At 49.0% G+C, this 25,691-nt stretch overlaps 1 protein-coding gene across 1 annotated transcript; it reads right to left on the bottom strand.

Annotated features, from left to right (window-relative positions):
- Positions 1-6,837: 6,837 nt before the first annotated feature.
- On the bottom strand, positions 6,838-24,941 carry TPGS2 (tubulin polyglutamylase complex subunit 2). Its single transcript, XM_056849087.1, is given in 10 exon segments — positions 6,838-7,062; positions 8,955-9,115; positions 10,276-10,405; positions 10,408-10,439; positions 10,594-10,725; positions 11,900-11,987; positions 17,969-18,048; positions 20,192-20,276; positions 20,531-20,773; positions 24,780-24,941. Coding segments are annotated over 10 exon segments (1,338 nt in total).
- Between the last annotated feature and the right edge of the window lie 750 nt (positions 24,942-25,691).

Below are 25,691 nucleotides of genomic sequence, written 5' to 3'. Positions count from 1 at the left end.
GTGCTGTACCTACATTCTGGGGCTTGTTCTGTTCACCCTAGAGTTGCCAACCTCCAGGTGGTAAGCAACCAAAATAAACACCTCTGTACTAATACCACAGGTAAGGAAATGAGTACAGAAAGGGCTGGTATATATTGATAAAACACAGCTGGTGTATAACAAGGTGTATTAGGTGCACTAAATGACATACAACAATAACAGAGATAAATAACTATGTACAAAAATATCTAGATGGTCCCATGGGGGTACAAATATCAAAAAGTTCAATGATATATGAACAAAGGAGAGGTCTTCATGGAAAAATTGCAAGGGAGACGATCGTTTCTATTCTTCAGTCCCGTTTCTGCACATAAAAAAATTACTTTACAATCTTCATACAATTTTTACAATTTTTATAATAAATAACATAGAAGTTGAATTTTACTTACAGTTGAAGTATATGTGTATGTACATATTAATTTCAAATTCATTCCATTCTCCCATAGGGATGAAGAAAACAACTATGTAGAATATAAGTTATAAGGTTCCAATTCAGGATACATCATTTCTGATACATAGTTGCACAGACAAATTCAGCTGTTCCCAACGGGATACAAGAAGTAACTGCTGAATCTACACTGAAAGTAGACTAAATAGCCACAGGTGGCATATGCGATCACATGCTTCTTAAAGAGACATAACTTAAATAAAACAAGATAAATCATTTTCCAAATTCAAACCATGTGGTTCCAATGATTTAAATAAATGAATGAAATATGCTTCCTTCTGTCTAAGTAAACGTTCATTGTTCCTTCTGTCAAATAGCTTGCCTCTTAAATGCCAAAAAAACGAAGATCGTTTTCATTGTGGCACGCTTTAAGGAAATGTTCTACTACGGGGGCTGAACAGTTGCCTGCGTGTATTCTGGACTTGTGTTCCAGTATTCTGGTTTTGATTGGGCGTATGCTAGAGCCGACATAAATTTTTTGACATGGGCAGATCAGACAATAAACACAAAATTTTGTATCACAATTAGAAAAATCCCTAAGCCAGAAAAACAAAATCAGAATCTATCCGTTTGAACTCCTTAACCTCAAGAGCTAGGCTGCAAGCTAGACATTTATGGCAACAATAATGTCCTTTAATACCTCGTTGTGTACCAGTGTTCAAAAGCATATCAGTATGAACTAATTTATCCCATTCAGTGTAGATTCGGCAGTTACTTTTTGTATCCCATTGGGAACAGCTGAATTTGTCTGTGCAACTATGTATCAGAAATGATGTATCCTGAATTGGAATACATCAATACTTTCGGTTGTAAACTGGAAGTGCCGCCTGCTGCGTGCGGCTGCAAAACAGGCAGCCCACTGGCCCCAGGGAGATTCCCACTGGTGCGGACGAGCCTGCGCGTGCACGATTGCCCACTGACCCTCAGCTGGTCAGCGGGCAGAGGGGCACTTTACTGGGGGTTTGCCCGCCACCAGTGGGCACCTGGCAATCCTAGGGTGGAGCCTTGGGAGGGCAGGGTTTGGGGAGGGAAGGGACTTCAATGGCATAGAATCCAAGTGCCAAAGCGGCCATTTTCTCCAGGGGAACTGATCTCTGTCAGCCGGAGATCAGTTGTAATAGCAGGAGATCTCCAGCTATTACCTGGAGGTTGTAGGAACAAAACAGGGCAGGGTCAAGGTTATCAAAAAACTATATTCAAAGTTATGAAAAGTGCAAGACACAAACAGTTTCAGTGTAACAACATATATATAAGAATGTACAACAGCTGTCAAAAGTATGAACAGCAAAATTCACAACAGGCACACTGGCTGTCTCCAAAAAGACGTGAAGCAAAGTCCACTTAAAGTAGGTGATTTTGATGTCAATATCCAAGATTACATAGTCCTGCCGCTGCTGGGAAACGGACAAGGAGCAAGATGAAGAGGAAACGCTTTTCCGGATATTTATAGCGCTTTCACCATACAAAGCTTCATCAGCCTAAAAATATCAATCAAATAACATTTTTCTATGAAATCCTAAATACATATACAAGAATGAGTTTGTAAGTTTCAACACCGAACTTCAACATTCTAACCTCAACAGAGTAGGAAGAAAACACTCGTGGAAGTTATGCAAGTTTGCCTGGGAGAATCATCAATTCGCTTTAGTAATTAGGTCAGACTAACGTCTTCCTTTTTCTTTTGCTATTTTTCTTTTGTTTTTTCACAATGTTATATGCTCCCACTAGAACGGGGCTGCAAATCTATGTCTTAACTAATCAGTGTAGCATCATGTAGGTATATTTCCTGTCGAGAGTCACATGATATTGTGCAAGGCATGGGTCCCAGGGATTTAAAGGGGACATGTCTATTTTTCTCTAAAGAAATGGTACCTATAAGAAATACCTATAAAAAACAAGATAGATCTATTTCATTATTCTGACCGTAGGGGGCCATGGTATTAAAGAGATGGATGAAACGCATCTCGTGTTGGAGAAGGGTCTTTTGTACATCAGTTGAGTTGTGAGGATGATCTTTGAAAGTCCATAAAACAAAAAATCTCAGGTCGTTTTCAGAATGTTTTTGCTCTAGGAAATGGCTGGTGAGAGGGGCATCTAAATTCCGCGCACGTATGCGGGAGCTGTGTTCCCCTATGCATATTCTAATCTGGCGGACCGTACTTCCAATATAAAGTTTTGCACATTTACATGTGATGGCATAAACCACGCGGCTCGTGGAGCAATTCGAGAAATGGCGCAACTTAAATTTAAAGTTCGAAGTGGTTGAGCTAAATTCCTTGACTGGTAAACTTAGGGGACATACAGAACTCCGTCCACATTTAAAATGGCCGCTCATCAAGGAATGTTGCATAGGTTTAAGGATGTCAGAATGAACTAAGCGGTCTTGGAGAGAGCTGGTTCTCCGCATACCAAATGTCGGGGGAATTTCACAGCCTGGAATCCCTTGAGCAATATACCAGTATTTCCTGATGACTTGTTGTATCTCGTGGGAATGTTTGCTACATGTTACTTCCCCTGGAGAAAATGGCCGCTTTGGCAATTGGACTCTGTGGCATTGAAGTCCCTCCCCTCCTCAGGCTTTGCCCCAAAAATCTCCAGGTATTTCCCAACCTGGAGCTGACAACCCTGGTTCACCCAAAAATACCAGGGTAGCATTTGATGGGTAGATAGCAATCAGAAGGCAAGCAGGAAAGTTTCGTCAGGGGTCCTCAACCTTTTTGAGCCTGTGGGCCCCTTTGGAATTCTGATAAAGTGGTGGTGGGCACAGCCACAAAATGGCTGCCACAGGAGGCGGAGGCGGCCACAAAATGGCTGCCACAGGAGGCGGAGCTGGCTACAAAATGGCTGCCGCAGCTTACCTTCAGTCACACAGTGAACATCCTTGCGCTGCAATTGCAGCTGCTGCCAAAGCAACATTTTAAAAAATGTGTACAGCCAATCAGAAGCCTTGCTGGGCAAAAGTCCAACCTGACTCCGCCCACTTTCTGATACCACTTGGTGGGTACCAGGAAAGGTATCGGTGGGTGCCATGGCGTCCATGGGCACCACACTGGAGATCCCTGTCGTACCAGAACTAAAGAGCTTTGCCTTTTCTTACAGAGCGGGAAACTACTGGTGGTGGGTGCCAGTTGTAGCGCCAACCCTGGGGAGCCTCATGGGAATCTTCGTGTACAACATCTTAATCGACTTCCACAATCGCCCTTCCCTGGAACCCGGCAGTGATGAGAAAGCGAAGCAGAATTTGGAGATGGCGGTGGTCACTGAACTCCAAAACAGTGTGTGATGCGAGACGAAGCGGACGCCGCGACCAACCGCTTCCCTTTTAATTTTATCAAGCCGAAGTTTGTGAACAAACAAGGGGACATTTTGGACACTGAAGAGGGTATTTATACGTAGTTGCACACGCAGAATAAAGAGAGGCGAGGGGACATGGATATGTCAGGGAGGGCAAGTTGCAGTGAGATGTTTTGATAGGATCACTTGGCTAATGGGGTGGATCCCCCGCCCCTGAATCCTACTACTCTACAGAGCAGTTTATACACCTATTCTTTTATTTATTAAAATATTTATACCTTTCCTTTTGGCTCGAGTTTGAAGCCTTCCTCTGGTCTCAGGACCTTCCTCCGACTTCAGCGGTTCTTCCATTGGAGGAAGGCTTCTGAGAAGACAGTTGGATCCATCCTAGTTAGTGGAAGTGCCTCCACTATTCAGCTGATGCCAAACGGCTCAGAGTTTAGAGTTCCAAGACATGTGCAGAAGTCCTTTTGAGTAGGCATTCCTGCCATGGTTGATGTGTGTCACCACAAACAAACTGCCATATTTGATACACCCATCATTCAGTGGGCTGTGGCTCAGTGGTAGAGCATCTGCTTTGCATACAGGCAGTCCCAGGTTCAATCCCCGGCATCTCCAGTCAAAGGATCAGGTAGCAGGTGATGTGAAAGACCTCTGCCGGAGGCTCTGGAGAGCTGCTGCCAGTCTGAGGAAGGGTTGCCAACCTCGAGGTACTAGCTGGAGATCTGCTACTACAACTGATCTCCAGCCAATAGAGATCCGTTCACCTGGAGAAAAATGGCCATTTTGGCAATTGGACTCTATGACATGGAAGTCTCTCCCCTCCCCAAACTGCGCCCTCAAGCTCTGCCCAAAAAACCTCCCGCCGGAGGCGAAGAGGGACCTTGCAACCCTAACCTGAAAAAGTGTCAGTGGGCATCACATTTTGGGGACACCTGAGCTAAAGAATCCTGTGAGTTGTAGTTTGGTGACAGGCCTGAGCATTCAGTTCGATATGTGGGTCATCCTGCAGCTCCCAGAGTCCCTTCAGTTGGCAAACGGCCCCTTAATCAGGCTTAAGCCTGGCGGAGAGATGGTCCTCAGTCATTCGGATTCCACTCCGGGCAATCCGCCTTGAGTCCAAGCGAGAAAGGCGGGCTATAAAATGACATAAATGATACATAATAATAAACTGGCCCCTTCCAAGGAAGATTCCCGGAGGAAGAGGCTACCAGACACACAAGGACAAGCCCTTTTCACAGCACCTTTGGACTTTGGCTCCGCTGCCTGGGATTTGTGGAAGCCTCTGCAGACATTCCTGCCTAGTGAGCCGGCTGCCAGGGCTTTGGAAGGGGGTAGGGCCCAGAGTGCTTTGAGACAGCTTGAGGAACACACCGCTGCCCTTTCGCCTGCTCCGCGCTCGGGAATGTTCCTGCACAAAGAGGTGCAGCCAACTGGCCTTTTTAGCCAATGGTAAACTGGAAAAGACAGTCATGCTAGGAAAAGTTGAGGGCAGCAGGAAAAGAGGAAGACCCAACAAGAGATGGATTGACTCAATAAAGGAAGCCACAGCCTTCAATTTGCAAGATCTGAGCAAGGCTGTCAAAGAGAGGACATTTTGGAGGACTTTCATTCATAGGGTCGCCATGAGTCGGAAGCGACTTGACGGCACTTAACACACACACACAAACTGGTGGTGGTGAAGAACCGGCCGGCAGCAGCCGAGAGCAAAGGCATGTCATAGGGGGATGAATATCGGCAGCTGAAAGACGTGAGGCTACGCCCGAGCCCTCTCCAAAAGCAGAAATCTAGCTTGCAAACATGCCGTGTTCTTGCCCCAATCTGAATTAAGCCCCCTCAAGCACCTTTTTAGAAAACACAGCTCTGTAGGAACAGGCACACCTGCTTTGGCCCTGAAAGATCACACTTCTAGCGTGGTGTAGTGGTTCAAGTGTCGGATTTGGATCTGGGAAACCCAGTTTCGGATCCCCACTCTGCCACGGAAGCCGGCTGGGTGACTTTGGGCCAGTGACATGCTCTCGGCCTAACCTACCTCACAGGGTTGTTATGAGGATTAAACAGAGGTGAGGAGACATAATGCCAGTCGCTTTAGGTCCCTGTTGGAGAGAACGGCGGGATATAAATAAAGGAAATAATAAAATAATACATAAATAGATATGAGCTGCTCTCAAGGTTGGCTAGGATTGAATGTGAGGGTAAAGAAATGAATTGTGCGAGTCAGGAGAAAGGTAAGCCAGGAGATCAACTCCCCCACCCCCATAGTGCACCCCCTCCAGAGCAAGTGTTAGGGTTTTTTGGTTTTTTTTTGCATTTAATCAGTTCTGTATAAAACAAGGGCAAATTCAGTCCACAGCTGCGCATTAAAATTATGCAGTGTGGACAGGGGGAAGCTTTTCTCCCTCATAATACCAGAACGCGGGGTCACCTGCTGAAGCTGGAGGGTGAGAGATTTAAAACTGATAAAAGGAAATATTTCTTCACACAATGCATAGTTAAATTGTGGAACTCCCAGCCCCAGGATGTGGGTGATGGCTGCCAAGTTGGAAGGCTTTAATCGGGCAGTGGACATGTTCATGGAGGAGAGGGGTACTCATGGCTACTAGTCAAAATGGATACTAGTCACGATGCATACCTATTCTCTCCAGGATCAGAGGAGCATGCCTATTCTATGAGGTGCCATAGAACCAAGGCAGGACAATGCTGCCGCAGCCGTCTTGCTTGTGGGCTTCTGGTTGGCCACTGTGAGAACAGACTGCTGGACTTGATGGACCTTGGTTTGATCCAGCAGGGCCTTTCTTACGTTCTTACTCTCATGTTAGGACAACCCTAGCAAGATCAGCCGCAATCTCCCCACCTCCCTCCAATAGTCAGTAACATTGGGCACGTTTGACTTAAGGAAAATTCCACTGGAGCTTTGAGGTTTCTTAAATACTTTAACATAAATATCTGGACCCTGTGCCAGGTAATGCAGATAATGTGCCATGCGCTGACAGCCCTGTGCATGCCGGTTGAGCGAACTGAAGTATCTTGACAGGCTGCCGTGGGGTCCAGAGTCTTCATCTCCTCGAAGAGCTTCCGGCCTGCGATGGGCTCTTGGAGGCCGCCCCCGTTTGGCCTTTCTGGGAGACGGCCGGCTGGGAGGGCAGCTTCTTCTTGAGGAGCGGCGTCTTGTTCTTGCTTTTGAACACCTTGTTGGGGTCCAGCTTGTTCACAAAAGTGTCGGCCTCCGACGAGAGCTGCGCCGTGTTGACGGTGATGGGTTTGTACATGTTGAACCATTGCTGGGAAACAGGAATTGAAAATGAGAAGGAGGAAATGACCTGCAGACCAGACACTGGAGGGCAGGGGCCCAGGGCCATCTTTTCTGCTCGGACTGGGGTTTTGAAGGTACCACAGGGCTCATGAGCCCTGTGGTGTCATGAGAGCCAGCATGGTGTAGTGGTTAAGAGCAGTGGTTTGGATCGGTGTAGTGGTTAAGAGCGGTTTGGTTCTCCAGATTAGAGTCGGCCGCTCATGTGGAGGAGTGGGGAATCGAACCCGGTTCTCCAGATTAGAGTCGTAATCGAACCCGGTTCTGCAGATTAGAGTCTGCCGCTCATGTGGAGGAGTGGGAAATCGAACCCGGTTCTCCAGATTAGAGTCCACCGCTCATGTGGAGGAGTGGGGAAATTGAACCCGGTTCTCCAGATCAGAGTCGGAATCGAACCCGGTTCTCCAGATTAGAGTCTGCCACTCATGTGTAGGAGTGGGGAATCAAACCTGGTTCTCCAGATTAGAGAAGAGCTCCTGCCCAGAGCTGACTGTCAAGATCAGCTGCCTTTCTGTTGACGCACCAAATCTGAACTTTTGAAAAAAGAGTGGGCAGAGGCAGCGTGGGATGGTCTCAATGTCTGGCAGCCGGCTTATCTAACTGGGGAGACCAAGGAGGGGTGGGGCAGGGCGTGGGGCAGGATGGCTCACCCAGGAATGCAGCTCTGTGACCTAAGCAGTCAAGGACCTGCTTGGAAGGCAGCCAAGGACCTGCTTGGAAGGCAGCCGGTCCCAAGTTCAATTTTGTAGTTGGCAGACCCAATACTACCCCATGAGGAATTATTAAAACACCTAGGGCTGTTTAGCTTAGAAAGAAGGCGGGAAAGGGGAGACATGATAGAGGCCTATAAAATTACGCATGGTAAGGAGAGAGTGGACAGGGAGAAGGTTTTCTCCCTCTCTCATAATACCAGAACACAGGGCCATCTGATGAAGCCAGAGGGTGAGAGATTCTAAACAAATAAAAGGAAGTATTTCTTCACACAATGCATAGTTAAATTGTGGAACTCCCTTCCCCAGGATGTGGGGATGGCTGCCAACTTGGAAGGCTTGAAGAGGGGAGTGGACATGTTCATGGAGGAGAGGGGTATTCATGGCTACTAGTCAAAATGGATGCTAGTCACGATGCATACCTATTCTCTCCAGGATCAGAGGAGCATGCCTATTCTATGAGGTGCCATAGAACCCAGGCAGGACAATGCTGCTGCAGCTTTCTTGCTTGTGGGCTTCCCAGAGGCACCCGGTTGGCCACTGTGTGAACAGACTGCTGGACTTGATGGACCTTGGTCTGATCCAGCAGGGCTTTTCTGATGTCCTCATGAATACTAGTCATGATGCATACCTATTCTCTCCAGGATCAGAAGAGTATGCGTATTATATTAGGTGCTGTGAAGCACAGGCAGGACAATGCTGCTGCAGTTGTCTGGTTTGTGGGCTTCCTGGAGGCACCTGGTTGGCCACTGTGTGAACAGACTGCTGGACTTGATGGGCCTGGGTCTGTTCCAGCAGGGCTTTTCTGATGTTCTTACCCTAGCATTAGTCACATGTACAATGGTTACTTTCTGATGATGGTACTTCCATGGTTGGAAGAAAGGGGAAGCAATTCCTGCTGAGAATCCCCTTCCAAAGCAGCCCTTGGATTTGACCCTACACTATTCATGAGGGTCTGCTGACCCACGGAAACATAGTTATGGGGGGGGGGCTAAGTAGACTGCAGTGGGGAAGGAGGGGGGAGTTCTCATAGGACACAAGCCGATGTATGTCTTCCAAGTCTTGCAAGAGAGATGCTTGGATGGGATTTCACAGCTGCAGGGCTCTCTTGATTGTGCATGAGGGCAGTCCAGAGGGTTGGCGGCTCACTCACCTTTGCCTGAGGGCTGATCCCATAGCTGGTGAAGGCGTACTGCCACTGGGGCAGGCCGAGGTGGGTGATCAGGAGTCGATAGTAAGCGGTGAAGGTTTTGGTCAGGAAATGCCAGTAGAGGGCTCTGTCCAGAAACCAGATCTCAGAATCTGGAGCGACGACTGGAATCGAGACAGAGAAACGAAAAGTCACCCCTGCTAGGACTACCAACCTCCAAGTGTGACCTGGAGAGCTTCTGGAAATACAATGTGGCGTAGTGGTTAAGAGCGGTGGTTTGGAGTGGTGGAGTCTGATCTGGAAAACCGGGTTTGATTCCCCACTCCTCCACATGAGTGATGGAGGCTAATCTGGTGAACTGGATTTGGTTCCCCACTCCTACACATAAAGCCAGCTGGGTGACCTTGGGCTAGTCACAGCTCTCTTCGAGATCTCCCAGCCTCACCTACCTCACAGGGTGTCTGTTGCAGGGAGGGGAGGAAGAGGTGATTGTAAGCCGGTTTGAGCCTTCCTTAAGTTTGTAGAGAAAGTTGGCATATAAAACCAACTCTTCTTCTTCTTCAACTGATCTCCAGACAACAGAGATCATTTCCCCTGGGCTTTTAGCTATGATTGTACTGCATTGTGTGTTTTATACTGGCCTATGGCTGTAAGAATAAAGACCCCCTCTTAACACCTTCCCCGGGGGGGGGGGGGAAGCTTTGAAGAAGAACAAGAAGAATTGGTTTTTAAATGCCGATTTTCTCTACCTTTTAAGGAGAATCAAACCAGCTTACAGTCGCCTTCCCTTCCTACATATATATGATGGCACACTTTGCGATATGTCTGCCATATTCCAACCCCCATAAGAATATCATTTCGAAAAAAGGGGGTGGTTAGGAAGGCCAGCGTGTGGTGGAAAAGGAACCGTAGCTGGCCTCAACCCAGAATGAGCTGAAACATGGGCCTGAGAGAACTCGGTTACACAAAAGCAACCCTGCTGGATCCGACCAATGGCCCATCTCGCCCAGCATCCTGTTTCATACAATGGCTGACCCAGATGTGCCCGGAAGATCTACATGCAGGCCAAGGGTTAGATTGAAACCAGCAGCCGGGTTAGGGTTGCCAACCTCCAGGTACTAGCTGCAGATCTTCTGCTATTACAACTGATCTCCAGCCGATAGAGATCAGTTCCCCTGGAAAAACTGGCAGCTTTGGACATTGGACTCTATGTCATTGAAGTCCCTCCCCTCCCCAAACCCCACCCTCCTCAGGCTCCGCCCCAAAAACCTCCTGCTGGTGGCGAAGGAGGACTGGCAACCCTAAGCCGGGCTCTGGACCGTACCGGGTTTGGTGTTCTTATATACGAGGCAGACTTTCCCGTTTCCCCCGCATGGGTCCAGTTCAAAGATCAGACTTCGGGAGTCTAAGTGAGGCTTCTCTGGATGGTCCTGGTTTCCTTTTTCTAGGGGGTGGGGGAAAGGGAGATGAAAACGTTAGTCCAGAGTCCTGGGAACACAACGAGGAAAATTCAAACTACATGGATAACTTATAGTTTAGATAAAGGGGGTGCAGCGCAGAGAGGGCTAGGCAGGAAACAGCAACGTTAGACAGATATTTTTATGGAGAAGAGAATCAAGGTTGACGGTCGGGTGGGCGCTACCTTCTTCCTCATCGGTGTCCTCCAAGTCAGCAAGGGTCGGCGCGTTGGGCAGGGCGTAAGCTGGCGCAGCACCCAGGCGGTTCAACTTGGAGATGCTGTTGATCGTCATGGAGCCCAGGGGCATGGGGTTATCTGCAGGACAAAGTGAGCACAGGGTGGCTAAGTCAGCAAGGATGCACAAAGGCCCCCGTGCCTGCAAGCACTGCCCCTTACCTCCCCTGTCACTAGGGCTCCTGCCCACTATCCCACCGTGCCATTTCCAGTCCTCCTCAGCTGGGGAGAAACAGCCTGGGTCCCTGTCCAGCCGAGGGCTGTCAGGTAGGCTTACAGAATCAGGCCCCACAGCATTTTTTCTAAATAAGAAAACCTTATGCTTAAAACAGGCTCAAAAAGGTTCCCTGCCTTAGGGTTTTCAAGGCAAGAGATGATTGGAAGTGCTTAGAAGAAGTATAAGAGGAGGAGGAAGAGGAGGAAGGAATTAGTTTTTATATCAAACTGCCTTACAATCACCTTCCCATCCCCACAAACTAGACACCCTGTGAGGTAGGTGGGGCTGAGAGAGCTCTAAGAGAGCTGTGACTGGCCCAAGGTCACCCAGCAGGCTTCATGTGTCAGAGTGGGGAAACCAACCCGGTTCACCAGATTAGACTCTGCCACTCATGTGGAGGAGTGGGGAATCAAACCCACTTCTCCAGATCAGAATCCACCACTCCACCGCACTTAACCACTCCACCACGCTGGCTCTCATTAGGGGAAGGTCTCAGCCTCTATGCCCTGTTGCTGGGCTTTCAGAGAAACTGGTTGGCCATTGTGTGAGAAGGGGTGCTGGACTAGATGGACCGCTCTTCATAATGCTAGCGCTGGAAGGGGACTTCTGGGCCACCTTATCCCAGCTCCTGCTTAGTACGGGAAATCCAAAGCATCCTTGACAGATGGCTCTCCAGCCGGGGCTTGAAGATCTCCAGCGAGGGAGAAGCCCCTGGCCCCAGGGAATTGCCTCCAGTGCCAAAATGGTGTTACCATTTCTTAACCTTCTACCAGGGCAGCAGAGGGGCCTTTCTTATGCCAGCACTGTCTTGCCCCAATTAGCAATTGCTTTCCAGGGGCTCAGGCCAAACAAGAGAGGGGCTCCTACCCCAGGGGTCCTGTTTACACTGAAGACTGAATTGGGCCACAATAGAAATAAAGGGGGGGGAGAATGCTAACAGTCAGCATGTACAGAAAGCAACCATGTAATGTGGAGGAAATGCAACCATGCACAGAGAGCGAAGGCCCTTGGCCAGGCTGACCATCCATCTTCACTGACCGTCCATCTTCACGCTCCAAGTCAAGTGGAATCCATCCATCATCAGGTAGAAATTCTTCAAGTCCTCCGGCAGCACACAACCATTCTTCTGCAAAAAAGCCAGAGGGGAGAGAAGAGCTGAGATGTCTGCTGATCCCAAGCGAGGGCGCCCTGCACTGAACGTGGTCGAGTGTTTGGGGGTGGGCTGCAGAGTCACGTGCTCCCTCCCACCCCCATGACCTGAGCAGTGGCATGAATAACAGCCATAGGTAAGGCTAGCCAGATTCCCTGTTTCATTGGAGTTAACAAAGCCTGAGAAAGGAGCTAAAAGAAACCGTGGCCCAGCGTGGTAGAACATGTGGTTGGCATGCAGAAGGTCCCAGGTTCAATCTCCGGCATCTCCAGTTAAAGGGACTAAGCAAGTAGGTGATGTGAAAGACCTCTGCCTGAGACCCTGGAGAGCCGCTGCAAGTCTGAGTAGACAATACTGACTTTGATGGACCACGGGAAGTCTGATTCAGTATAAGGCAACTTCATGTGCATGTTGGGGAGGGGCTGTGGTTCAGTGGTAGAGCATCTGCTCGGCATGCAGAATGTCCCAGGTTCCATCACCGGCATCTACTAGGCAAGTAGGTGATGTGAAAGACCTCAGCCTGAGACCCTGGAGAGCTGCTGCCAGTCTGAGTAGACAATACTGACCTTGATGGACCGGTCTAATACAGTATAAGGCAGATTCATGTGTTTGGGGAGGGGCTATGGTTCAGTGTGGTAGAGCCTCTGCTAGGCATGCAGGAGGTCCCAGGTTCAATCTCTAGCATCTCCAGTTAAAAAGACCTCTCTCTGCCTGAGACCCTGGAGAGCTTCTGCCAATACTGACCTTGATGGACCGAGGGTCTGACTCAGTGTCAGCCAACCTCATGTGTGCTCATCATGGCACTTACTGGGGTACTTATGAGTAGCTGAACTTGCTTCCATGCTTCCTGGGTTACCTGGGCCGCTCCCCCTCCTTTCCCCTGATGCAGGGACCCATTTTTGTTCCGTATGACAAAGTCCACTCTGGGAAGGCTTATAACCCATCTGGCTCAGAATGGACACTTATGTGGGAGATGTTTGCAAGATATGGGGACCAGGAGGCTGAAAGGCGTAAAAACCAAAAATGTATATCTTTGCAAGCACGCTAAGCTCCCACAATAATAATATAAATTAACACTACTTTTCCCTCCAGCTCTGCGGAAGAATCTCCTATTTGCATGCAAAGGCAATACTGGAACAGAGTGTGTCTGTGTGAGTAAACGACAGGTCCTCTCTTGCAGCAGGTACCCCACTGTTACCCACAACCGTATGACACACCCTTTGCATCGAGGTGGCCTGACTGAAAGTTTGAACTTGAGTACAAGCTAGAGCACATAGGTCACTTCACGGCTGCAGAGGAGCATCTGAAAAACTCCCCAATGATTCCCAGTGGCTTGTGAGCTATTTCAGAAGCATTCCAGGGATTCCACAGCAAAGACCCCCGAGCTGTGGGCTTGTGAAGTCATGACCCCGAGCAGCAGAGGACCAGGGTCGGGATCACGTAGGGCCTCTCTTGCAGAAGCCTCTCCGGGCACGTGAACCGGCTGAGAACATTCCTGGCTTGCAGAGGGAGCCGGGGGCCCTTCCCTTGGGCTGGGTTTCAGCCGTCAGATGGGCATACCTGACTTCGACCCAGGCCTTGGTGTGGGGGAGGCTGGTTTAATCCGGCCTTCTGGCCATGCCTGGGAGGTGGCTAGGGCCTGCTCCTCTCTGGACAGCCTTACCACTTTTCATTCACTGGCAGGGGACCTTCAAGAGTCGTGCAACAGACTGCAGTTAACATAAGAACATAAGGAAAGGCCCTGCTGGATCAGACCAAGGCCCATCAAGTCCAGCAGTCTGTTCACACAGTGGCCAACCAGGGGCCTCTAGGAAGCCCACAAGCAAGACAGCTGCAGCAGCATTGTCCTGCCTGTGTTCCACAGCACCTAATAGGCCTGCTCCTCTGATCCTGGAGAGAATAGGTATGCATCATGACTAGTATCCATTTTACTAATAGCCATGAGTAGCCCTCTCCCCCATGAACATGTCCACTCCCTTTTTAAAGCCTTCCATGCAGGCAGCCATCACCACATCCTGGGGCAGGGAGTTCCACAATTTAACTATTTGTTGGGTGAAGAAATCCTTCCTTTGATCTGATTTGAATCTCTCACCCTCCAGTTTCAGCAGGTGACCCTGGGTTCTGGTATTGAAGAGGTCCCAGTTCCTAATCTGACATTTGAACCACCTTATCACTTTGGCGGTCCCATTCTTGACCTGTCATATTTGGGGCATGAAAGAGGCCACGTATGCTCACGCCACGTGCACAGATGAATATTGGGACAGGATTGTACCAACCTGATTATTATTATTATTTATTCAATTTGTTTGTTCCCCCTCCTTGTACTAAGGCTCGCATTCTATTCTGCTTAAAACCAGAATCTTGGAGATGGGAATGGGAAATCTGTCCTACCCATTAATATATTAGATAAAACAATATATGTGTTATACAGTACACTGAGGAAGTTTCCACGAAACGGCATATGTTTCAAGATCACCGTCTATGCAGAGAATTTGTGGTATGTATATACTAACCATTTCACATGGAAGTCAACTAGAATTGGAATTGACCATCGTTGTTTGGAACATTCAAGATACACTTTGTTTTGAGGATTTCCATTAATGGACTACATATGGACTGTGTATTGGATATCTATCCTATTCTTTGCTTTGAGGGGTTCCCATCCTTAGATCACATGTGTATTGTACATAAGATTTGGCTTGTAGTTTTGGATTCAATATAATTGCAGTGTGTTAATATTACGCTTGGCATCCTGTACTTTTTTCTGATTAGGCTAAGCCCAGAATCTGCCTTCTGGGCACTGTGTTCTGGGCACACAGCAGGGGTCACTGGGGAGGGGGGGGACGGGACAGGACGAGTGGTAGCTGTGAATTTTCCTGCTTGGTTCATGGGGTTGGGCTAGATGACACTTCGGGTCCCTTCCAGCTCTACGTTTCTGTGTTTCATGTGCCTGGCTATAGCCTGCCCTGCCCGGCTTCGGAAATCAACGGTTGAAAAAAAGAACTTTTCTGCCCAGACAGACTGCGCCGCCTGCCCAAAGTGTCCATCCATCGTCCGGATTGTTTCCGTCCCGGCATTCTTGCCGGCCTGCATCAGGTCTGACCTCTTGGCCCGCTGCTATGAGAACTCTGCACTAAGCAGGCCGACCTTGATGGTCCTTCTGATGTTGAGCCTGTCTGATGTCACTGCCCTGTTGGATTCTCTGACCTCCTGGATGATATACCCCCTAAAATTCTGCCTTCTGGAAAAAGACTCTCAATAGCAGCATCAAGAGAAGGAGAGAGTTGCACAAAGCAGCTCCAGGGAAAAGCGAAAGATAAACCAGGTCAGATTTTTTTATTTCTTCCGTTTCATCTCTATCACAGGCCAAAAGAATCCAGAAAGAGATGAGGCAGTTCCAAGATTCCTTAACAATTGGCACTTTCAGGTCCTTCGCAAACATTTAATCTCTTATCTGCATGAAAAATAAGCTAGTTGGGCAGGGGGGACAAACAATAAAGATGGCATAAAAGAGAGGGCAAAACACCTCACATTTTTTTAAAAAAAACAGACTTTAAGTTTCCTTCCAAGGAAAACTGTTTGCAAAAATTTTTTTAGTGCACCTTGAAATTGCATTGGAGATTGGATCCAGCAATCAGACTCTCTTGCCCTTAAGCGCTGAACCACCAGAGGTTCGGACCAAACAGCTGATAGCGGCATCTTGAACTGTTAGCCAGGATTTGGCCATGGCTGTGTGTGGGGGAAGCACCGCTGTTCCTTATCGTAGAGATGGGAACGGCACAGAACTAGGCAACCCAAATTATCGGATCGTTTCTCCTACAAGGAAAAGCTGAAGGGTTTGGGTTTTTAACTTGTGGAATAATCAGGAAGCTACAATCCTACCAATCAGTACCCTTCTTCTGGCCCAAGAAATGGATCCTCAATGAGCAGAGGGGAGCAATTGGGCCCAAAAAAAGTTGAAGAAATGAACAAGAATCTTGCGATACTTTAAAGACCGATCAATTTATTCACAAATATTACATTTGTTAAGACAGCCTTGCGTCATCTTAAAGACTAATTGCTAGTCTTTAAAGGTACCACAAAGGCTCTTACCGACTAACAAATCTAAGATTTGTGAAATTTGCAATTTGCTAGTCTTAGGGCTGCGAACTCTCAGACATTTTGGCAGCAGCGGGAGGACAAAAACAATACTTCTTCATGTGACGCATATGACCCTTGAGAAATTCAGCGCTGAAAAGATGGCTATTTAAATGCAAAAGGATTAAACAGGTTTATGGAGAATGGCTGTCTTTGTGGTAATGAGCTACAATAGCTCAATGGCTCCCCTCCCTGTCCAGTCGTGGCATCTCTCTGAATACCAGGGTGTTGGAGACAGAAAAGAAGGGAAAGCCATAACTTTCAGGCCTAGCTCGTATACTTCTTGGAGAAACATGGTTGGATCTTATGTTCTTATGCCAGGAGGCAAAATCAGGGGAAGGCCTCGGCCTCTATGCCCTGTTGTTGGCCCTCCAGAGGAACCGGTTGGCCACTGTGTGAGATGAGAATGCTGGGCAGGATGGACCGCTGGTCTGATCCAGCAGGGCTCTTCTTAAGATCCAGCAATATTGTTCTTATGTATTTATTTCACCTGCTTATAATTATTATGCTTTGCTTCAGTTCTGTGTCAAATTTCTGGCTGGTTCCACTTTTCTACAATCCAATCCTATTGCACTGTGTATTGGATGTCCCCTCCTGTTGATTGTATTGACTTAAGTCTGTGTAGGGGAGGGGATGTGGCTCAGTGGTAGAGCATCTGCTTAGCATGCAGAAGGTCTCTGGTTCAATCCCCAACGTCACAAAATGCGTCCTGCAGGAGGCAGTGTGTGTGTGTGTTAAGTGCCATCAAGTCGCTTCCGACTCATGGCGACCCTATGAATGAAAGTCCTCCAAAATGTCTTATCCTTAACAGCCTTGCTCAGATCTTGCAAATTGAGGGCCGTGGCTTCCTTTATAGAGTCAATCCATTTCTTATTGGGTCTTCCTCTTTTCCTGCTGCCCTCAACTTTTCCTAGCATGACTGTCTTTTCCAGTGACTTTTGTCATCTCGTGACGTGACCAAAATACGATAGCCTCAGTTTAGTTATTTTAGCTTCTAGAGTCAGCCAGAGCCTGCCACAAAATATCAGAGATTGAGGTTATATATAACTCTAATTGTAACTCTTTAACATTTCAGGCAGAAACTCTGGTTAACGGGGTGCCTTTTAATCTACACAGCTAATCTGAAGCCCTGCTGGGCAAAATCCCCACCTGGCCCTGCCCACTTTCTAAAAGCACCATGTTGGGTACCCCTGCCATAGGGGTTTTTCAAAAGAAGAGATGTACAGAGGTGGTTTGCCATTGCCTGCCTCTGCATAGCAACCCTGGACTTCCTAAGAACATAAGAAAAGCCATGCTGGATCAGACCAAGGCCCATCAGCAGTCCTTTCACACAGTGGCCAACAGGTGCCTCTAGGAAGCCCACAAACAAGACAACTGCAGCAGCATTGTCCTGCCTGTGTTCCACCGCACCCAAAATAATAGGCATGCTCCTCTGATACTAGAGAGAATAGGTATGCATCTTGGCTAGTATTCATTCCTGGGGGGGGGGGTGTCTCCCATCCAAGTACTAACCAGGACTGACCCTGCTTAGCTTTTGAGATATGATGAGATTGGGCTAGCCTCGGACATCCAGGTCCATGCAAGAGACAAACAGAAGTGGTTTGGCATTGCCTGCCTCTGTGTAGCTACCCTGGACTTCCTTGGTGGTCTCCCATCCAAGTACTCACCAGGGCCATCTCTGCGTAGCTCCTGAGATCTGAAAAGATCATGCCAGCCAGGGCCAGCCAGGTCAGGCCAGGAGCATTGTTAACCTGTCTCAGTCACTGAGATGTTAATCCCTTTCTCTCTATCAAACGGCCCACAAATAAACCCCCACCTACCTGCTCCCATGAAATAATGGTGTACCGCTCCGCTGGCTCCTTTTCTACGAACGTCACTTCGGTCACTCCCGGGGAAGCTTCTATAAAAAGGAAAAGAATCTCTTTGTCATTTGGGGTGGTGGTGGTAAGGGCTTAGTCTAGGAGGGGCAGAGAAATGGGAAAAGCTTGCCAAGGAAATTCAGTGTGGTTGCACTGGAGTTGAGACTTGCAATGGAAACTGTTAAAGCTTGCAACTGTTGAACCTTCTCTAGAGGCCAAACACCCCACAATACTGGAGTTGCTTAGGTGGAAACCCAGGTGTCATTTGGGTCTTTTAAAAATGCTATCAGGTGAGTATGTGTGTATGAAACGGTAGTGTGGATTGGGGCCCCGGAGCAGAGGAATTAAAGTCATTCCCTGCTCCATTGCTCTGATCAGGAATGGGCGGATTTAAACCCAGGTAGGAAAGCAACTGACCTGGATGGCCCAGGCTAGCCAGATCTTGTCAGATCTCAGAAGCTAAGCAGGGTCAGCTCTGGTTAGTACTTGGATGGGAGACCACAAAGGAAGTTCAGGATTGCTCCACAGAGGAAGGCAATGGCAAACCACCTCTGTTTATTTCTTGCCTTGACCTGGCTGGCCCAGGCTAGCTCAATCTTGAAAATATTGCATAGGCTTCAGAGGAATTACCTGATGGGGTACACTGTACGCCCTGACCTGGATGGCCCAGGCTGGCCTGATTTCATCAGATCTTGGAAGCTAAGCAGAGTCAGCCCTGGTCAGTTCTTGGATGGAAGACCACCGAGGAAGTCCAGGACCACTATGCTGAGGCAGGCAATTGCAAACCACCTCTGAACGTCCCGAGACTTGAAAATCCTATGGGGTCACCATGAGTCAGCTGGGACTTGACGGCACTTTACACACACCCCCACCCCCACCCAGGGAAGCACGCAAGCAAAAAGAGGGGAAACTGTCTTTTGTCCTCTTGGGGAGGGGCTGTGGCTCAATGGGAGAGCCTCTGTTGGTATGCAGAAGGTTCCAGTGAAAGGGACGAGGCAAGTAGGTGATGTGAAAGATCCCAGCCTGAGACCCTGGACAGCCGCTGCCAGTCTGAGTAGACAATATTGACTTTGATGGAAGGAGCGATTCAGTATAAGGCAGCTTCATGTGTTCCATGCGGGAAGGGCCCAGTGGGGTATAATGCAACAGAGCCCACCCTCCAAAGCATGACATTTTCCCCAGGGGAACCGATCTCCATTGCCTGGAAATCAGTTGTCAAAAAGGGCAAGAGTCCAGTAGCACCTTAAAGACTAACAAAAATATTTTCTGGTAGGGTATGAGCTTTCGTGAGCCACAGCTCACTTCTTCAGATAGTCTTTAAGGTGCTACTGGACTCTTGCCCTTTTTGACTACTGCAATATTTTTGTTAGTCTTTAAGGTGCTACTGGACTCTTGCCCTTTTTGACCACTGCAATATTTTTGTTAGTCTTTAAGGTGCTACTGGACTCTTGCCCTTTTTGACCACTGCAATATTTTTGTTAGTCTTTAAGGTGCTACTGGACTCTTGCCCTTTTTGACCACTGCAATATTTTTGTTAGTCTTTAAGGTGCTACTGGACTCTTGCCCTTTTTGACTACTGCAATATTTTTGTTAGTCTTTAAGGTGCTACTGGACTCTTGCCCTTTTTGACCACTGCAATATTTTTGTTAGTCTTTAAGGTGCTACTGGACTCTTGCCCTTTTTGACCACTGCAATATTTTTGTTAGTCTTTAAGGTGCTACTGGACTCTTGCCCTTTTTGACCACTGCAATATTTTTGTTAGTCTTTAAGGTGCTACTGGACTCTTGCCCTTTTTGACTACTGCAATATTTTTGTTAGTCTTTAAGGTGCTACTGGACTCTTGCCCTTTTTGACCAGTGCAATATTTTTGTTAGTCTTTAAGGTGCTACTGGACTCTTGCCCTTTTTGACTACTGCAAACAGACTAACACGTCTTCCCACTGTGGAAATCAGTTGTAATTCTAGGAGATCTCCAGATCCTGCCTGGAGGTTGGCAACCCTGCAAGGCCGGTGAAACCGGGGCGTCTTCCGGGCCTTGCATGGGGCTCAGATCCTGCAGGCAAGGCAGCTGCGTTGGTCCTTGGCCATGAGTTGTTGCATGCATGTTGCATGTTCTGATTCTGGCGGTGACCATGCCAACTCCAGGACTCCAGCCCTGGGCTCCCCCCGCCCCCCTGTGGCTTACCTAAGATGCGGGTGACCCCCAGGGTGAGCTTGTCCAGGTAGGGCTTGATGCTGCCCCGCACAACCTTCTCCTCCATCCTCAGCACCTGCAAGAGGACCAGGGCACAGGAAAGGGACCCGTTTGAGGCTCTCTTGTCCCCGCTCCCGACCCGTAGTGCACCGCCGCAGGGAAACATGGGGGTCGTAGTCCTCCTTCGCACGCCGGGCTTCCCCTTGGAGGCGCACTTCCCCACGGGAGCTGTAGTCCATTCCGAACGCGGCTTCGCTGGGGGGCCAAGGGCAAGAGGACTTCAACTCCCAGCAAGCACCGCGGGGTTTTTTTTAAACCTTCCCGCCCCACCCTGGCGCTTTCCTCGGGTCTTCCGGGCGAGGCGGCGATAGGCTGGTTCGTTGGCCTGCGCCGTATCTGGGCAAAGCTGGGGCGGGGGTGGCCAATGGGGAGCGAGGAGCGCGGGCGGGGGGCGTGGCTGGGCGGAGGGACGCTGGGAGTGGCGGTTGTTTCAAGATGGCGGATGTGGCCGCGGGGCCCAGGCCGGAAGGAGCCGCTTATTGGAGTAGGGGCCGTATCCTTCTCGCGGGGGCTCTGCGGGGCGGCGGGGGCGTGGGAATCATACCCGTAATAACGGCAGGGATCAGAAACCGGGCACAGGAACGGCGGCAAGGCTCGCAGTCGGCTTTATTAGTAGACGCTCGCCTACCTTGCAGGGTTGTCGTGAGGGGTTGCGGGCGCGGGGCGCCTGGAGGGCTTGGGAGCGCCCAGGGCCGGTCCTCGACGCTGCCGCGGTTCACATTTCTCTCTTTCTTGAGCCCTCCTCGCCTCCCCCCCCCCGCAGGACAGCATAGGTGCTTCTCCCTTCACAACAGCCCTGTGAGGTAGACTGGCGACGGACTGGCCCGAGGCCCTCCAAGACCTGGAATGCACTTGAATGCGGGGCTTTTGGGCTGGAATCTGAAACGTTAGGCAGTTGTGCCGGGCTGGCTTACTCAAGAGGAGGTGGGCTCCGGCTGACAAAACCCAGCAAAACCTCTGTGAGTTCTTTTGACTGCCGTGGACTGACACGGTTCCCTCTCTGGATTGTAATGTTATTTTTCTTGCAGAGGGAGTGGACGGGGAGAAGCTTTTCTCCCTCTCTCATCATACCAGAACGCGGGGTCATCTGCTGAAGCTGGAGGGTGAGAGATTCAAAACAGATGAAAGGAAGCATTTCTTCACACAACGCATAGTTAAACTGTGGAACTCCCTGCCCCAGGATGTGGTGATGGCTGCCAACTTGGGAGGCTTTAAGAAGGGAGTGGACATGTTCATGGAGGAGAGGGCTATCCATGGCTACTAGTCAAAATGGCTACTAGTCATGATGCATACCTATTCTCTCCAGGATCAGAGGAGCACGCCCATTATATAAGGTGCAGTGGAACACAGGCAGGATGCTGCTGCTGCAGCCGTCTTGCTTGTGGGCTTCCTAGAGGCACCTGGTTGGCCACTGTGTGAATGGACTGCTGGACCTGATGGACCTAGGACTGATCCAGCAGGGCTTTTCTTATGTTCTTATGTTTGTTTGGTGCACTTTTTATCTTTCCCTTTTGCCAGCGAACCCGGTAGCGTACACGATTCTTCCCTCCTCTGTTTTGTCTTCACAGCAACCCTGTGATGTAGGTCAGGCTGAAACAATGTTGCTGTGGTTGTGTCATAACTCAGTAGTGTGTCCTGCTGTGTTTCACCTGCTGTCTTTCTCCCATCCTGACAGCACAGGGATGCCTGTAGGTCTCGGGAATCCCAGATTCAGCCTTCTTCTCTCCAGGAAGGATGAAAGCCCAAAACCAAGAGTAGACAATTGGGGAAGGGCTGTGGCTCAGTTTGTAGAGCATCTGCTTGGCATGCTGAAGGTCCCAGGTTCAATCCCCAGCATCTCCAGTTAAAAGGACCAGGCAAGTAGGTGACCTCTGCCTGAGATCCTGTAGAGTAGACAATACTGACTTTTATGGACCCAGGGTCTGATTCAGTATAAGACAGCTTCATGTGTTCATGTGACAATGCCGACCCTGATAAACCAGTGTAATACAGCAACATCTGTGAGTTGATCATACCCTTAGGCTTCATCAGGACCATACCAGCCCTGTCTGCCTCACCCAGATTTCATATAAACATAGAGTTGGAAGGGACCACCAGGGTCATCTTGTCCAATCCTCTGCATAATGCAGGAAGTTCACAACTGCCCCCCCACATCCCCAGAGACCCCCTACTCCATGCCTAGAAGATGCCCCCCCCCAAATCCTTCAGGATCCCTGGCCAATCTGGCCTGGAGGAAAATTTCTTCCTGATCAGCATTTTCCTGGGCATGCAAGAAAGGGACACAAGAGCCAATCATTGATGCAATCCTTCCTGCCCTCCTTCTCATGATCTGCCTAAGGTCACAGAATCAGCATTGCTGATTTAATGGGCATCACTGTTTTGCTCGAGGGTCCACCTCTTGAGCCTCAAAGTATGAGGCTTAGAAAACCTGGCCATTGTGTTACGACAGCCTTGTAAGAAAGGCTTCTGCTGCTGCTGTCGGGAGGGGTCAGGCTGAGAAAATAAGCAACCCAGTGAGATTTGAGTCCACTGGCTCCTAACAGACCAAGAGTTTCAGAAGGTATACGCTTTTGAGAGTCCAAGCATCCATCAGACATGAGCATTCTTTACAACACCCCTCCCACCTTCTGACTGGAATATAAAGACCCAGATCTCCATTCCTACTTGTGTCTGATGTAGGAGCTTTAACTCTCAAATGCTTGCGTGTGTGTTAAGTGTCGTCAGGTTGCTTCCAACTTATGGCAATCCTATGTATCAGTGTCCTCTAAAGCATTCTATAATTAAGAACTTTGCTCAGGTCTTGCAAATTGAGGGCTGTGGCTTATTTGACTGAGTCAATCCATCTCATGTTGGCGCTTCCTCTTTTCCTGCTGCCTTCAGCTTTTCCTACATTACTGGCTTTTCCAGTGATTCTTGTCTTCTCATAATGTGACCAAAGTACAGTAGCCTCAGTTTAGGTTCTAGGGAGAGTTCAGGCTTGATTTGATCTAGAACCCACTGATTTGTCTTTTTGGTGGTCTGCGGCATCCATAAAAAAACAACCTCCAACACCACATTTCAAAGGAATTGGCTATCTTCCTATCAGCTTTCTTTAATGTCCAACTTTCACACCCATACATAGTAATGGGGAATACTGTAGTATGAATTATTTTGATCTTGGTTGCCAGCGACACATCCTTACACCCTTAAGGATCTTTTCTAGCTCCTTCGTGGCTGCCCTTCCCAGTCTCAAGCTCCTTCTGATTTCCCTCACGACAACCCTGCAAGGCAGTCTCCCTTTTGGTTGATGATGGAGCCAAGGAATGGAAAATCTTGAACAATTTCAAATTTCTTCATTATTGACCTTAAAGTTGTGTAATTCTCCAGTAGTCATTACTTTTGTCTCTAAAGCTTAGGCCCTGAAAATCTTGTTGGCCTCCAGGGTGCTGCTGGACTCAAATCTTAACTGTTCTACTGCAGACGGACACGGCGGCCCTCCGAAACTATCTTTTGTTGAAGTGTGGTGTGGGTCTCTTGTTGGCTGCGCTGTTAGCCGATCTCCTCTTGCTCAGCTGGTCTCCTTGGTGCTTTGAGGTGTGGTACCTTCACTTCCTCTTCTCTGATTATGTGCCAGCTAGCTGCTCTTGCTAGAGCTGGGTAAGCCCCCTGTCGTGTTTGCCTGACTCTGCTATCTCAGTGCAGGCCTTGTAAAGCAGGCTGGTGATATTATCCCCAGATTGCAAATAGGGAAGTCAGTGCAGAGATCCTCGCTTGCCCGGAGCCAGCAAGTAAGGTGCAACAGCACCTTTTTGTGCATGTTTACTCTGAAGCATGTCCTGTTGAGTTCACTGGGACTTTCCTCCAAAGGATTATTCAAGGGGTTTACCGATGCAGCCTTAATGGATCTGATGAAATTTGAACCAGGGGCTACCTGGGTCTGAACTTGTACTGCTAGATTTGACTGCTTATAGTTTTGTTATTTAAATGCCTGTTACAACTGGGGAGAGAAAAAGGGCAGGGTCTGTAATGTGTTGACTGGGGATGGGAGAAAACACACAAATTTTCACAGGCAGATTTCCAGATTACCCCCCCCCCCCGCCTGCCATCTTTGCTCTTTCTTAAGGCAGGTTGGCTTTAGGGTTTGGGGATAGTTGCCTCCAGAGAGGTGGCTGTGGGAGGTGGCGTGTGATATGCAGGAGCGGGAAGCATGGAATGAAATGGTGTCTGACACAAGTGTTCTAGCTTTGAAGGTCTCTAGAATGTCTTTCCAAAATATCGCCTCAAGATTCCCTCTGATCTTGGGGTTAAACAGTAGAACAGAAATATTTATTTACTTTATTTGCACCCCACCTTTCTTCCCAGTTGGGACTCAGAGCGGCTTCCGTTGCTCTCCGCTCCTCCATTTTATCCTCGCAACAACCCTGTGAGGTAGGTTAGGCAGAGTGTGTGTGACTGGCCCAAGGTCGCCCACCCAGCAAGCTTCCATGGCACAGTGGGGACTCGAACCTGTGTCTCCCAGATCCTAGTTCAACACTTTCACCTCTGCACCATGCTGGCTTTCGTCTCCAGATGAGACATCTCTGGACACTTTGGTGGTTGGAGAAATGAGCAGGGTTAACTTCCTTTTCTTCCTGTGGTCACCCAAACTCTTGCCTTCATCATCTGCATACACAACGGGCGTTTCGTGGAAGAGTGCTGTCATTGTGAGTTAGGAGAGGCTGGCCGATTGGTCTTTCCTAAACGAGAGGCTGAATCCAAAAAGTCAGGGTGCTTGTGCTTTCGTTCTACCCTTCCTCTGGGAAACTCCTGTTTTATCCTCACAGCAACAAAGAGTACAGGCCAAGAAATTTTGCCTTGCCCAGGGGTCTCTCCCCCCCCCACTCCCCAGAGCATCACAACTGATGAGAGTTTGAACCCACGTCTCTCTGCCTTGGATTGTGCAATGGGTCACGCTGGCACTTAGGACCTTGCTTGAAGGCTATGCTGTTGGCGGGGCTGTGGTGTGCTGGATTCTTCCGTCAGAAGTGAAAAGGGGAAGGTGGAAGGGAGCAGAGATTCCAGGAAGGAAGCCTGCTGCTAGCAAGGGAGCAGAAGTCTGAGCGACTGCGCTTACTACGAGAGAGTGGGTTGGCATGAGGTAAGCAACCAGGGCTGCTAAAACGGGCGATTGGCAGAAGATTGCTGGAGACGGTCTGAGCTTTCTTATTAAACTGCTTCCTTTTGGGATCTGGTTAGGGGGTGGTGGCATCTCGCTTGTGGAATACCCTTCCCTGTGAGGCTCGCATGATGCCATTGTGGTACAGTGGTTAAGAGCGGCAGACTCTAGAGAACTGGGTTCAATTCCCCACTCCTCCACAGGAGAACTGGGTTGGTTCCCCCACTCCTCCACATGACCTTGTGCTAGTCAGTTCTCTCTGAACTCTCTCAGCCCCACCTACCTCACCAGGTGTCT

This window comes from Euleptes europaea, chromosome 4, assembly GCF_029931775.1.
Source record: "Euleptes europaea isolate rEulEur1 chromosome 4, rEulEur1.hap1, whole genome shotgun sequence".
NCBI lineage: Eukaryota > Metazoa > Chordata > Lepidosauria > Squamata > Sphaerodactylidae > Euleptes > Euleptes europaea.
This window is presented reverse-complemented; position numbering and strand designations above follow the sequence as displayed.